This window comes from Pieris rapae, chromosome 20 (assembly GCF_905147795.1).
Source record: "Pieris rapae chromosome 20, ilPieRapa1.1, whole genome shotgun sequence".
In the NCBI taxonomy this organism is placed as follows: domain Eukaryota; kingdom Metazoa; phylum Arthropoda; class Insecta; order Lepidoptera; family Pieridae; genus Pieris; species Pieris rapae.
The window spans coordinates 8,736,651-8,753,055 of NC_059528.1; the positions used below are offsets into that span (position 1 = coordinate 8,736,651).

At 39.1% G+C, this 16,405-nt stretch overlaps 1 protein-coding gene across 1 annotated transcript in view; it reads left to right on the forward strand.

Moving 5' to 3' along the window:
- The window catches only part of LOC110994127, a 67,224-nt gene that overhangs the window by 45,343 nt on the left and 5,476 nt on the right, over positions 1 to 16,405 (forward strand). The window contains exons 15-16 of the mRNA XM_022260631.2: positions 150 to 291; positions 362 to 473. Of these exons, the coding sequence (XP_022116323.2) occupies positions 150 to 291; positions 362 to 473 (254 nt within the window). The remainder of the gene's footprint in view (positions 1 to 149; positions 292 to 361; positions 474 to 16,405) is intronic.

A 16,405-nucleotide genomic window follows, 5' to 3' on the forward strand; every position in this document is an offset into this window, starting at 1 on the left:
TCACCTGGAGTCTGTGGTTACCATAATTGACATATATTTCATTAAGATATCTCGTAACATATCCTGTAAATTATATATGATGTGTTACGCTTTAACAAATAAATAATTGAAGTATCGCTTAACTTCGACTAAAGCCCGTACGAACGCAGGACGCAGGCGCAGGACTACGAGCGCCGAGGCGTGCCCGTGGAGAAACGCGAGTACAACTGGCTGCAGCAGCCTCCGCCGCCCGAGGACAGCGCCGACGTCACCATCGCCCGACTGCCCTCGGGGGACCGATCCGACAAGCTGGTGAGTGGGCGACCTGGACTCCTTCCCCTCGCGACAAGGCATTCTAATGTACTCTATCGCCTTGCGGCAGATTCCGCAGTCCCTGGTTGTGGGTCGCGGTAAGCGCCACAGTCCCAGCGGGAAGCCCCCGCCCGAGCGAAGACCCACTCCCGCGCACCACAAGATCGACAAGCACGATGCAGGTACGTGGGATTTAGATAAGCGTTTTTGAGATTCTTAATATTGTATATAACAATGATGAGGTTTACACTTTGTTAGTGCGTCAAAGCCGTCGGTTTAAAGCATCAATTATTACGCCCTCGTGTCATGACGGATCCGGATGATCCAATCACCATTTCCAAAGACAAATTAAAAGCCGCTTTCACCGGCGTAGGCTTACGGTACTTCGCACTCTCCAGTGAAATTCCTGGATGGCCCAAGCTTCGCAGAAGACGCCCTTGCGCTAGACGCGGGACGTTACGGAAAATGCCCGAGCTGGGCTGCAAAAGTCATCAAGGCTAACAGCAAGATTTTATTAAAAAATATAGTCTTAAGAATTTCTCAATACATTACGTACGTTATGTTATGTTTATTTCATGGAAACGATTTTGATATATCCCTGTTTTGTACGTAGACTGTTTGTTTTTCCTCATCCCTTGAAATCCTTAAGTATCAATTTGGTTAAGCAAATTTTATGTATAAGGATAAGTGGGGGAGCTTATCGAAACAGTGTACACAGAATATTAATTCAAACTTTAATCAATTGTGATAAAGTTTAAATTAGTTCGTGTTCGCTGACGCAGTTTGCAAAGCCCGTATCAATGTTTTGGCGGAACGAAAATCCCTACAATTTAAACAACAAAAATTACCGTATTTTCTGCCTTTTAAGTTGACCCATTTACTTTTTAACAAATGTGCGATGTTTTTTACAATAATAATTTTACTTATACGAACAAAATAATGATGAAAGGGACCAGCTGTCCCATTAAACATACGCACAAACGTATCTGGGCCATACAATCATTAGTAAACTGTATGTGTTGTGTGTTTAATTGTGTGTAATAATTTAATTTTCTAAATTAAGAGACATAATATAATTCATCCGAAACAATTATTGATTTGTCAATAAGCTTGGATAACTTAATGAACGCATACATTAACCACTAACGCTTAGTGTCAATATTTACTGACGAGTTGGTTTCCTATAAAATACGCAATGTAAACTCACTTTGATCATTGCAATACAAAATTACGAGTGACTTTGTAACTGTACGTGTTAGCCTGAATCCAATGTTTGTGACATTCCAGTTCTCCAATTTGCGTTTCATCGGCACAGGTGCGACTCCATCCCGCCCCCTCACCCCTCTCACCCACTCGCCTCCTCACAACAATAGCTTTCCGATAAGCCGCTTTATTGCATTCCATACTGTGTTATTGGTTTTATCAGTTATCAATATTCAAATATATGATTTAACATAACTCGGCCTTTATTAAGTTTAAACTGGAAAGAGTTGAAACTCTACATGCTTATGATAATTCAATACACATTTTCTATCTCTTTCCTTCATGCATAGGCAGAGCTGACTGTGCTCAAGGTCGGGGCTGCTGCTTATAAATTTGTCTACCATTCTTAATTTCCCTGAATATTGTAATAAATATCTAATCAGTAAATCATAAATCATACAATCTAATAAATATAACCACTTAAACTTGGAATGGGTGAAGTTTTGAGGTAAGGGCTTGTACACAAAACTGCGGTGCGACGTTGCATCACCTGTCAATTAATTCGCTTCGCGCATTCAGTCACATTTGCTGACAACATTCTTTAGTCGGAGACAGCCTGTGGGCAATAAGTATACTTTAATGTAAAAATGACAGAGTACGATGTTGATTTATTTATATCACTGATTGAAGAGTGCTCTGTTTTTTGGGACACTGGTAACGAAAAAATTAAACTTCTTTGTTTCTTTTGCCTGTATCTCCTAAGCAATAAGAAAAAAGCAGACTTCTTTGTATAATACACGTCGCGATCTAGTTTTTAATATTCTGCCGGCAAGTAGGTAGTCTAAACTCGAAGGAATGGTCACCTTATAGTGGAAGGGAGACTATATTATAACACAACTTTCAGCGTTGCGTTCGCATCGCAGTTATGTGTACAAGCCTTAAAACCAATGTATGTGCAGAGTGTCGATAGTCGATAGTGGGGCTTGTCGTATCGCGTTGTCAGCGTTGTCCCGTTTGATCAGCGTTGCACTTTGCTCTAGTGTTGTCGAAGTAATGGGTTTATTTTCGGTGCTATATTCGATTTTATATCCGCCGTATAGTGCCACTTAATACACGTTATTAGTTTCATCTTTGAAGAATTTATGACGGGATAAATATTGACAGGAATATAACTATTGTCAAAACCGTCTACTTTTAACGGAAATTTTGTTAAAATCAGAAATAGCCTATATGACGATAATTCGTAAAATGTCTTCATATATTTCTGATAAATGAATGAAAACGGTGCATCCCTACAGTGCATTGTTCTTAAGACTCTCAACTGTTGTCGATGCGGGCTGCCTTTGTTTAGCTGCTGCAGCGATTTTATCAACATGAAATAATATGCGGTTTTTGTCTCCACCTGTATCCACGCTTCGATACACTCCTGATATGTTTGAAGGTGTATCACCTCGACGCCCATCGTTGAACAAACGACTGTTTTTTAAGGCAGTAATTTCCGGGCACCACCACTGCGTACCAGGGGCCCACTAAAGTATTTCCGAAACGATTCGAATCAGGTTCCTTCAAGAAAAAAGCGTACCAAACCACACACGGGCCCTCTGGCATAGAGTGTCCATGGGCGGTATCTTTTAACATAAGATCATCTAGGTATCACTTCAGTTCACTTCACATCAGGTGAGCATCCAGCCCCCTGTTCTATTAAAATTAAGCTGTATTTTATCTCTCGATACTTCATCCATTTACGAATTGTCTAATGAGAAATTTTAATCTAAAATATTGTTCAAATTCTACGTTATACGAAATACAGCGCAATAAAATTGATCGGGCTCTAGTTCCGAGGCGGGGAGATCTGCGTGTAATGAGATAGTGTTGGCAGAACGCCAGCTATCTTGATACTTCACCTCGCGGGAATCCAATTGAAACACTCTCTAATTAATTGTTATTAGCTCCGCGATAACGCTTTTGCTGCATTGCCTAGTTGATGAGTGGATCCGTGTGTCGATATTCAGCTTCGATGGGGCTTCTTTAGCTTTACTGTATCTAACGGTAACATTTAAAGGAAATTCGTTTTCTTTATTCCCATGATGGTCTGAAAAGTACAGCTAGTGCTGCGGGTTACAGTGAGAGAAGAGGTGCTTCCTACCGCTGCCGTATGCGTGTGAGAAAGGGAAGCTAGACAGACTGGCGGTGTAACGCGTTACGTAACAAAGCGGATTACCCTCCTATTCTTATAGATTTCATTTCAAAAACAATATTAATTAAATATTTTATTAGACTAATTTAATACATTCGTCAAAGGAACTGCCTAAAGAAGCGTATTGGCGGGTTCTTGAATTATGAATGTATACTAACTATTATTATACTATAAATTAATTAATAACTTGATTGTTGCTTTAATATTTCTCATACCTAAGACAATGACGTACGTTCGAAATAACCAGTGCGTGCACGAGATTCTCTGACGTCAGTTCTCTGTGGAACCGTATTAGCCGTCTCGTGTTTACGACTCAACGCGTTTTGATGTGCAAGTAGGGTGCAAGTCGTGTGCGGGAGCGTGTTTTGGCTTACTCATAAATATGTTGGCCTACTACCTAGTTAAAGCTTTACGGGGGGTGGTGAGCAACTCAAGTGTTCAGTAAGAACTCGGGATTTTTATACATATCCCATGTGGGACGGTGAGGGCAAAGTTTGTTTGCCTTTAACAAAGACGTTGCGCCTATTGAATGCTGTCTCCGACACTATTGACATATTTATATGTTCGCAGAGTGATTTCACAGTAACGATATTGTGTATCTCATGTATTTAATATTATATATTTTTCGACATTATCGTATTGGCACGCATTACTTTTACAGTGCTAAGTCTGTGTCTTTGTGAATAAATAAATAAAATGTTTCTATCTTCTAGATTAGGAATTGGATTCTATTTTGTAACACCACACATAAATATGCATAGGACGCATACTCTTTATGTTCATTGAGTTGATGAATTTTTTTATTACCAACTTGACTCTATCGTGGCGTGTATTTTGTCTGTTCAAGTCATATCCACTTATCGCTCAAGGGCGGATGTTTGGTCTTGCGTTCTGCTTTATTGGCCAACTTGAATTATTCACCCGGGAGACGGGCTAATGGTGGGGGTCTTGGGGGACGCGCTTTTTACCGTCTCCACCAGCCAGACGCTTACGAGGGGGACGGCTTGTGTCAGGGTTGTCAAAATAACGTGTTGTGATTTGTCAGAGGCCAAATTTCTAAGCGTGATTTGTGTATGTTAACAGATTGATCTATTTTTATAAGAGTGATCCAATCTCTATCAAACAAAGCCGTTCTTATTATTTTGAATTTGCAATGTTTTACCAATATTTTATAATGAATTGAAAAATGTATGCCATAATGGGGCAAACGAAATGAGACAGCCCTAGAGGTGAGGGGTCTCGATTGACACCGCGTCGGGATCACGTATCCCTGCGCCCGTGTGCTCACGCGATTATGTGTTTTTCCTTTTAAACGAACCGTACTTTATATGCGGATGAGAATATCCTCCACTTCACTTCACACACCACTTTCGACTGTTACGACTTCATATCCTTGACTTTTGGCTTAGGTCATCGACATGGTAAATTGGTAGTTCTTCACTCTCACATTTAAGAGTCTGCTGTGGCTAGATGTTGTTGAACGACCCCAGTTACTCTAAATATCCGGCATCATATTGCCTAGCTGATAAACTGAAATAATTCGATCGACCCCAACGCAAAGAAACGCCTCCCTAATTCTATTTTTACAATCTCACTCTTGTAAGTCATACTTAATATCCGAAAGCTATAAGTAAACCTCAACGCGATCGTTCCAAAACGACCTGTATCACGGTAGAAATAAGATGTAAACTCCGCTGCGATTTGTATAAATCGACCGCAAACATTCGAAACTCCTGAAAAGTACTAAAATGGACATGTGTCGTACATTACAGCGAACAGATGAAGCGATCGTAGTCCTTATTCACGGGGAGTAAGGCTTTGAATGTGCATCATTATGTTCTCGAGTGTATTAAACTTGTGTTTGCTGAATTATTTTAGCCCGTAACGCGAGTGTTGTAAGGCGTATGTTGGAGTGTGTGGTCTAGTTTCAAAACGGTAGTACCTCGCTTTATGAGTACTCTCGGGTGGCTAAGAACGCGTTTTCGTTGTTTCTTCCGATATGGTTAAACTTTGAGTAATCGTTTCAGATTAGTATGCCTGTTTAACATATAACTTTGTTATGTTTGTTTGGTCCCTGACAGTCCATTGCACGCGTCCTTTTTTATTTTATGATTGTATTGCTTTAATAAATAACTTCTTATTATTATGTTTGACGCTTGATATGTGACAAGTTTGATGAGTTATCAATCTTGTAGTGATTCATCCCGTGTAAGTATGGAAACGGGAAGCAATACGCATGCGCGACAGCAGTGCGGCCGATCGGGCACCAGCCGAGATTGTCTATACATAGATCACTACACTTTATAGATGAGATATTAATAATAGACTCTAGGAATGAGATCGTAAATATTAAATTAAAAACTGTGAGGGGAAATTTTACTTATGAACGAGGCTACTTAAAGGTGTGTTGTCTAAGACGGAACCTGAATCTCAAATTAAAATCACGACCTTCAATGGAGACGCATTATTACACCAATCAACAGAGTCTCTCTCCTCTAGTGGGTTGTAACGCTGTATACACAAAGCCGTCTCGAAACTTCGAAACTACCGTATTGCAAATTGAATTGTCTTTTGTTTATTTAGGTTGCGCTAAGAAGCTTATTACTGAAAGGCATGGAGATGGACTAGTAAAACTATTCAATTACATCAAAATAACTGAATAAGAGTGGGTCAGTGACATCTTGAAGATGTCCCAAATCCCAATTTTAAATATGACCCTCCAGTGATGGCTTCACTCTGCATCTTCACAAAAGGGTAATGCTGAAATTAACAAATGTGAACTTAGCCTAATACCCCAATAAACTTTGTCCCCTAGCGTTATAAGGGTAGCTTTATTAACGACTAATTGAATAGATTTGCTATAATTTGGCGGAAAAATGTTTTGTTTTATTTAGTTTTATCTCTTTTCAAACTAAATGTCATTCAGAAAGATAAGAAAAGACTCACATGACATGACTTAAAAGGTTGTATGATATATTTTGAAGGAATATCCGAATATACAGAGAATATATTCGGAAATTCCTTCAAAACATGTCATACGTCGAGGCAGTTGAGATCAGTGATGCGAATAATTGGCCACAGTAAGACAAGCAGACCGTTAATACAGCAATTAATGGCCACCATAAGGGAGCGAAATGACGCCGAGTGACCAAATGACCGGCTCATGTATGGTGAGAATAACTCATTGACCGAGTTTAAAAAGGAGGAATTCATTTGACAAGAACAAACCCATTTTAAACTGGGTTATAGTCAATAAACTAAACTTTTTTTTTTACTTTTGTAACATACTCAATTTGTTGGCCTAGTGGCTTTAGTATGCGACTGTCACCACTGAGGTCGTAGGTTCGATCCCCGGCAAGGCACCAATGGACTTCCCTTCTATGTGCGCATTTAACATTCGCACGAACGGTGATCGTAACACATCGTAAGGGTTCTGAGGCCCAGCCATATTTTTATTATACGCAATTCTTACAAAAGGGTTAGCCAAGCTCCATGTTCCAAATTACCCGCTACTTGCCTTACCTTTGGCAAATTTGACATTAATTTATAAGCGTTAAGTACATATAGTGGTCCAACCCTTCCATTACAGTTGGACGAGTGCGGAACACGCTGTATAGCGTGTAGTGTGATTAGTGCGGGGGCGAACGGTTAATGCAATCACACCCCGTCTATATTCCGACTCCCCGAGTGTAGAGCTATGCACCCATAGACTTACATTCAATCCTAAACTAAACTGTATAATGCTTATTGTATTTTTTCATACATTCATGAAACTCATCTCACTCATCGTTAGTTAGTCGTAGAACAGGGGACAAAATGCCAGGAGGCTTTCCTGTTGTTAAGTGATACCGCCGCCCATGGCCATTCTCATTGCTAGTGGGCTCGCGAGTAACTTTAAGAATTGATTCGGAAATACTTTAGTGATCTGGTTGGTTACCACACTAGTGGAAGGCAAAAATTGGCTTAACAAAACTCTGAGTCCTGGAACGATGGACATCGTGGTAATACGTGTACAATTTTATATTTTGTCTTCTATTTTTTGTCCGATTATAAAACGTTTCTTATCCGAAGTTAAGTTATATGACGTAGCTGCTGATTTATAACAGCGTGCCTTTCATTAAAATCTTATCTGTAATATAATTAATACATCGTGTTTTGATTAAAAAGTCTATTCGCTCGTAGTTCTACAACGAGCATAGGGCGCATGCGCCGAACGAAGTGGTTAGTAGGGATCTGTAGCTTACACGGCTCAAGTACTTGTGTTTGTCTACACTACAGTACTGTGTACTTGTAGCCATGCCGAGATAGGGCTACCCCTTCATCGCTACAAGGCAATTCAAATATCGCCATTGCCTTTGTTCTACGCTTCTCAATTGCAGACCATTTAATACATAGTATAAAGTTAAAAATAGTTATATTCTGTAGCCGCATATACAACAAATAGCTTATGCCAATTTTGCTCGCCTAACGTGGTGTATTGATTTCATCAATTTGTAAGTGAAAACAGCGCGGAATAGTATAAATAAATTGTGTCTATGATGCATGCCGTGTCGGCGGTCTCGCTGGGGGAGTTCAGAGTTACTAGTGATGTATTGGCCATAGCATTTGACGATGGCTTTGATATCACTTGGCTGTTAAGCTAGTTTATATCTCCATTTCATTTCGAAAATATAACAGATTGTTTAAAAGATCTTGATGTTCACTTGAAATTAATGATTTTTATTAAAATTAAAATTCGATGCACTATAAGCGCATCACTATATCTATCCCTAGCACATACGCAACAGTCGGTGGGTTGGTGTAAATGGCCGAGCCGCGTCGCGTTGATATCTCTCGTAACTTATTTAGGCGGCTCATTCGATTCCGGTATTTGCCGTCGCCGTCACTTTTAGAATCGCCAACAGGTTTTGTTTTTGTTGATTTAACAATATATTTTTATTGTAACACCATTTATATTCAATTATATTCATTCGGCACTTAATTGTGTACCCGATAACGACTCGTAAATTCAGACATCCGTAAACTTGTATCGATGGGGCGTTATTTATCCCCCGCGTAATCATTTCGCCGGTGCGGGGCAAATCGCAATTTTCTAAGGGAAGCAATGTGGAAGAGTGGAAATGACAGTGCATCGTGGACTTCCGGCCGTGCACACTTGTACAGGTGGCTGTTATTTGTTTCAAGTGAAATGTTGCCTTATTCGCGGGTCGTTGGGTTTATATTTGCGTGTGAATCGGGGCGAGTGCCGCGCAGGCGCCCCGAAGTGGGACCGTTTACATAGTTGTCAGTTGAAAGCGTCGTGACGTTGTGTGCGGTCGTATATCGCTTGTCGCAGTTTGTAGTGATGTGATTTTGCTATCGATATATGCGATTTTATGTGACTGACAAATTCTTGCGTCATAAAAGTTAAAGTTGAAGGAATAGGTAATTGAATAAAAATAAATTTGATTTTTGAAATACAAACTTTTTAATAGTTTTCGTAGCACCTTAACTATTGTTATTTAATTTCAATATCATTTTCATAAAATTGCTGTAGCGAAGCCGACAATTCTCGAATTAATTATTTATCAATATAGATCGATAGCAGTATGCATTTTAAAATAGACTACTTTTTTTTTCGCGCGAATTGTAATCGCTTGAAAACTTTTTCATTTTTATAAAAACTGATATACTCAAATTATTTCGTAAAATATTTTGTTTAAAACTACGTGCATTCATTTATTGTACTCGAACAAACCAATAATATTTTTATAGTTATATGCCCATAAAATTATAGGATTATAGCATGTTTTTATATCTGCATTATTAGATAAACTGTGTGGTTTACGAGCGCTGAGTACGTAATTATAATCGCCTGATCCCGTATACGCTTCCATTAGCGAGTCTCATCCCACTATCCCCGAGGATTTGTCACTTAACGCCGCTTAAAGCGAGCGCAAATACACCGCCGCACTCATACTCTTTCTTGTTTCAATAACCCTTGAAGCGCTTTAAGTGCGCAGTTAATCGCATTTAAACCTATATTTTTCAGTTGGCTTTCTTTCACATTCAATCGCGTTCCTTGGCGTTTTAAGTATTCAGGATGGTAATTAGTCTAGTATTTAAAATTAAAAGCATCGAAATGGCTCAGAAATCTTTTCGGGCAGACTCGATTTATCGCATTATGTCTAAAAGCCGGGCAGTCCAGTACTTTTGGTCGTTTTGTTAATTTGCGAAAGCCTTTTTTCAGTGTACGCTGCTCGCGCTATTCGCCCCCGAAAAATTGCTTCATTTTATTCGTCCGGTCGGTTTTTGACAAAGATTTATAAAGGCTTTTCATAGCTTAAAAGGCTGTTTATTTACAATGAAGTGTTTAAGGAAGGAAAGTGTAAATTAATGTTGTTTAAATTATGCAAATGCGTGATGTAATTATAATAATATTCCTGTTCTACTTTGCTTTGGGAGTCAATTTAGAATCGCGATGTTGACATGAACAACACGTTTCTTGGATAAAATAGAGTGTGGCAACAAGCTATATCGAAATTGTTTGAAATGTTTTAGAAAACATAATTGAAATACTATTCTGATAACTAATATTTAAAATTTCATGAATGTTAACTATCAATATACAATGAATAAATACAATTGCCTCGCGGATGCCGCTCACGTAATTATTTATAAGCCCTTTGTAACATAATATTGTCAGGGCAAACGTCGAGTAGGGGCCGACGACAGAAAGGTATTAAATCACCGGCGACAGAACAAAGCACTGAGGATATCGCGGAGACCGTATTATCGATAACGTGGTTTATATCGTTACATCACTTAACCTTCGTCGTGTAAATAGAATATTATCGACACACGTTGTCATTGATTTTTATCTAGATTTCTGAATATCGTATGAAACAAAGAATTAAAACTATTACGTATGTGTGTACGTGAAAATAACGACTATTCGTGAAGTTATAAAAACAATTTGGAGAGAATGATACCGCTGAATTGCTCATATCAGACTCTAGTGTGGTGTTTGATTAATCGATAGATGACACTTGATATCGATGAGGTGATCTGTGCGTGAATAGTGAGTGATGGAGTACCGGGCGCCACATCCAATGAGCGCCGGGGCACCTTACTACCCCCACCCAGGTATGTGTACCACCACGTAATTAATTTATTTAATAAATGCCTACCGAAATGTAAGGTATTCATATTAGGCACTGGTATTTCTTCTACTCGATATAATTCATACTTCTGCTAAAAATCGGTATTTTATCGATAACGTCGCGCAGGTGATCGGTCATCCCGTTAAGCCCCTAAGTGACAAGTTAATGGAGGGCGGACGGGAGCCGTCAGGTCGGAATGTGACCTTACAAATGATCCGGAAAGCTGTGCACACCTCGCCTATGCTGGCACGATTATTTACACAAACTCATATGTCACTAGAAATGCCTTTGTCCCGCCGCCATGCCTCGCCCGTTTTGAAGTTCTGTTAACTGTCTCTATTTGTTCGGTACAACTGTTCAATTTCATCGGATTTTAATAGACAAAGAGATTACATTAAGTCCATGTCACATGTTTAACAATAGTACTCGAAAGAGTGAAGGCCTCCTCAAAATTCTTCCACTTCTACGCCACCATTTTCCAATCGTTCCCCGCTATCCATCTATTATATTCCATCTTCCTTGGTCTCTGGTCGGCGTCCTTTTTTCTTCCCACTGGGACATTCCCACTGCGGTGCTTTTTGACCAATCCGTCATCAGAGACGCGGGCAATGTGACCCATTTCCTCTTTAACTATTTTGAATGTAAGGTTCATACCTTAGTATTTAAGTTTCAATCAAAGAAGAGAACGGTACATACTTTGGCTACTCCAATCATGTTTATTCTTTAACTGAAGAAAATTAATTCCTTAAAAATTTCAGCTATACCTACCTAACCGATTAAATTTAGATATGGTTGCACAAACTATTATAAATTTAAATCTAGCTGATAAAGTTGTTTGGTTTGGCTATGCCAGTTTCGGATTGTCATGGAATGATTGCCTTCCCCTACGTAATCTTTCTCCGCACTTTGCGGTGGGCTAAATGCTCAATTAGGCTTCTGTGAGGTTGCTGCTGACAACGCGTGATGAATTAATGTGAACTAGGAACCCTCGCCAAAGACGTCCCGCACTACGTTTGAATTGACTACTCTGGTTTTCTTGGGGCTTGACTGAGATGTTATTAAAATAAGTATACGTGAACATTTTGTGCCATATAGTCTAATTCAAATCATTGATTTCAGTTATTCTTATTAATTAAAGGCACATTATTAATTAAAAGACTGTTTGATATATGTGAAGAATTTGTACCTAGAATTAAATAAACGACAATACACAAATTAGATGGTTTTATATAACTATATTATTATTTTAAATTATTACAGTGTGTGAGCTATAAAATATTTAATTTAACACAGTTCCTAACAAATGATTAAATTTATACGTTTATTTTTAATATGTCACATGGTATTTTGTTGTAACATTTAACACAGTTCCCAACAAAAGATGTTTGTACTTTTGAACTTTGTAGTATATTATGTATTTTACTGAAAGGATGTGGATTCTTTATAAAGGTGAAAATCAACGAACTGTATAAAAACATTTGACTGACTTTAACGGTCTATATACTATACAGAATAGTGAGGAAAGAATCCAAAGGTCTTGTTCTTTATCCAAGATAAACACGTACTATTAACTACTGTAGGCACATAGTAAAACTCTCCCTTTGAAGTCTAAATGAGTCTCCGCAGGCAATGTAGAATAGTGATTGATGCACGACACATGATACGATATCTATCACAGCCGTAATTCTTTTGGCATATTTTCTGACAGTTCAATTAGAGGGACGCGCGTTTGTGTTTTCTATTTTTTAATATGACACTTCACGTGATACACATCGCAGTTCCTGCATATTAAAAGTCTGCCTTTCATCTCATATTGTGTTTGTGTTTATTATAACTATTTAATAACACACCTGTACGAGCCAGTTCTGTACATTTTGTTCAGGCTTTGCTAGTTTTATAAGCGTGGCGATTTCCTTAATCGTCGGAGTAACGCCCCGGGAGTATTGTGAGACGTAGGCACTCTCTTCGACTGTTACATTGAATTTATCATCTACGATTTAGAGAATCGCAACGCTTATTAAACTAATTAAGTCCGAGTGAGCAAAATGTACAGTCTTGGCTCGTACACCTAGTGTGTCCCAACTTATGGCCGTATGGATAACATTTGGTTATCATTTGTGTCACAATACTATTTGCATTCAATCATCTCCAATAATAACTTTATATAACTTATTAGTCGACTTATAGAACCTGCAGAAAAATCACTTGATTCCTTATCGAAATCTATTTTTCATCATCTCGTTTTGGAGGAAACCTGTGAGTTTTTTCTGAAAGATGAAAACCCGTGGATTCGATATTTAAATAAGAAATGATTTCACATGATCGCCCTAATCTCAGGGTCTCATTTAAATAAAAATCACGTTGTTACCCTCGCACCGTTGCCTTGCGCGCGCATCCCGACTTACCCGCAAAATACGCCGCATAACATAAGCGACAGCGTTTTGAAAACAAGGTAAAACCATATTTTTTCAATTTAATCCATAATTGTGTGAAACAAAAGTCTAAATAATTTTGTTACTTTCTAGACATTGAAATACATTCGACATTGGAAGTAATATTTTCATATTAATGTACAAAGATATTTCTATTTAATAGTCTAGCGTTTACAAAATTAAATCTGCCCCAAGATACGTAAAATATATGTTGACAACAATTCACCCTGGCACGGCGAGTCACATTCGCGAGCTTGACTCCTGACACGGACACCGTTTGCAGTAATAATTCTCTCACCATCTGACATCCGGATGAGCGTATAAAACGTCCTTATTCCGCGGATCGTTGGAGGTGATAAACTCCCCCGGCTCCACCCCGCAGCCCCGCCCCCCCCTGCTTAACCCCCGGTAGATCGCTCGCCCCATCGCCGGTGTCACGCGGTGCGTTGAACCGCTAAACGAACTCGCGCCAAATCGCGATGCTGTAAGTGGATCTTATGTTTTGTTCGAGTGTTTACCCTTTGTTATTGATATTGAAGCTAGGGCAGCTTACGCCTCTAGAAACGAGAAGTGGGGCCATTTATTTGCGAATCACAGCTTACGTATCATTAAATAATTAATCATCACAATTATTACGCCAACAACGAGGCGTGTTTCGACGGTTGCGGTTTGGATACAGTCGTCGCCCAACTCGGAAACTTCAATTAAAAGTTGACACCGGCTGCCGAGATAATGTACAGAAATGCGAGCGAGCCGAAAATACTCGGCCTTAACCGCCTACGAATAAGAGCATCAATAAATAAACGTCGACTAAAGTATGAAAATAAAGCCGACGTTCCGAAGCCCCTTTTACCCTAACAAGTTGGGGTAATCTCTGTGTGGTCCAATCGAAATTAGATTGTATTGCCCCGTGATAAAGTTGCGCCGCACAAAGAGCCGGCTAGAAATTGAATAGCCCGAAACGTAATAATATGCGCCTCTGCCAGATTTTGTACAGCTTTCGGAGACTTAATCTTGATTAAAAGTTTCCCATTTTACGGCCTTTTTTATCAAGACTGCGAGTCTGATAGTCATAAAATATTTGTTTCAAAAATTATTAAATTTTTTTTTGTAAAATTTATTAAAAGTATATACTCTCCGTATATACTCCGTCTCAGGTTTGAGTTACACGTGGAGAGTGTGAGGGCGCCGGATTATTTGTACTGAAATTAAAACGTTGTTATTAATCCGACAAAGAGCGGCAAATAAATATCTGATCGCAGGAAATACAATATACAAAAGGAATAGGTACTGCATTAAAAAATAATAATAAGTCGGTGGCGCTACAATCTTTTCAGTTCTGGATCTTAGAATTCTGTATCTGTTTTGTGATCATTTGGCAATTTAATAGGCAAATAGGTGATCAGCCGGCTTCCTCACTATAAGGAAAATCCTGAACCGTTCGAGCGAATGTTAAATGCGCATAAAAAGAAATGGCTGGGTATCGAACCTACGTCCCAGGGAAGTGAGTCGCACGCTGAACATTAGGCCTACACATTGCACTACAATAATCCAGTATAAAAAATAATGGCACAGAAAGATATTCTCTCTGGTGTAAGTCTCTCAGTAAATACAAACTAAAATTTTTAAGTGTACTTTGTGTGATAAAGTCATAAAAACGTAACTAGTCACAAGTAGTGGTAGCTTTCGGTGGACGATCGCTCGGTAATAAATCGCGTAGGCAGCAAAGTGGCCCATTTGCGGTGTTAGTGTTTGTCGACCGGGGAGGGGCCAAGGGGTGGGGGTTGTAATGGAAATCCGCAGACGACGCCGACAACGCCCGGTTTGAGTTGGGAACTCGAGCGTTGTTCTTGTTTGTATTTACTCAGGTCTCGGCGCTTATGTGCTCTTGATACACGATGCTCTGCAGACTGTGTTTTTATTTGTATGACGAAGATTTTAATATTTAATTGCAATAATAATTTGTTTATTCAAATTTATAAAAACGCATTCGTGTATTAAAAACTTCATTTCTTTATTGTCCACTCGTGTACAGCAGAAGTTAATAAGATGCTATTCTGTCTATAAATCTATAAAAGTGAGCAACGGCTCACACAGGCTTTTTATGATAATGATATGTTACCATAGGAGAAACGTCATTCAATATGCATTAGCATTTTGCTCGTAACGAATCATATGTACTGCTCTACCGCTATCGCCTATCCCACGTCCCACAGACTTGAGTAGCGGCGTAATGCGCAGACTCCGAACTCGCCACTGAATATACAGCACACTTGTTGTACTTGTAGTGTACTGCGAGTGCCGATGCGAACTTACTCTACTTCAGGATAGGGCTGTCGACTAACCTAACTACTAATATTTATAATATATACAGTTATAAATGTAATTGTCTACGGTATAAAATCTACGACAACGATTGAAATTCACGTTGGCATTGAATTTTATATTCTACCGAAAAATGTTTGCGTATAAGAAATAATACGACACGGTTCGTGTACGCTTGTCTGACAAATTGACAACCCTATAATGACTGCAGTGGTTTGGGGTGAGAGGTTCGCTACTCGGCGCCGGCAACTACCCGCCGCACCTATTTGACTCTCAAATATATAATTTCCGCTCACATTACACTGCAACAATGCATTTAATAATATCGTTGAAAAGTTTCAAGTGAAACAAATGGAAATTCTTTTTGCATTTGTACGTTTAACTTCACGTATATTTGACTCCGCGATGAACACATCAAGTATAATTTGATGTAGTTGTTAATATTACTGTTTTTAAGTATTTCTACATTATATATATTAACTCTACTATAAAAATGAGAGTAGTGATGGCCTAGTGGCTCTCTCGTGCGACTCACATCCCGGAGGTCGTAGCTTCTATCCCCGGCCAGTGGACTTATGTCTATGCGCATTTAACATTCGCTCAAACGGTGAAGGATATTTCCTTCACCGTTTCTTCACTGTTTCTTCATCGCGAGGAAACCGGCTTGCCAGGCCTTGCAGGCTTGTGCTGTGTCAGGCACAGGCAGCTGACCACTTTCTTTTCTATTAGTTTGACAAAAGATCGTAGGAGAAATCTGAGGCTCAGTAGTCAAAAAGTCACTATTTTCACTATATCAAGTAGACAGTCGTTGAGGA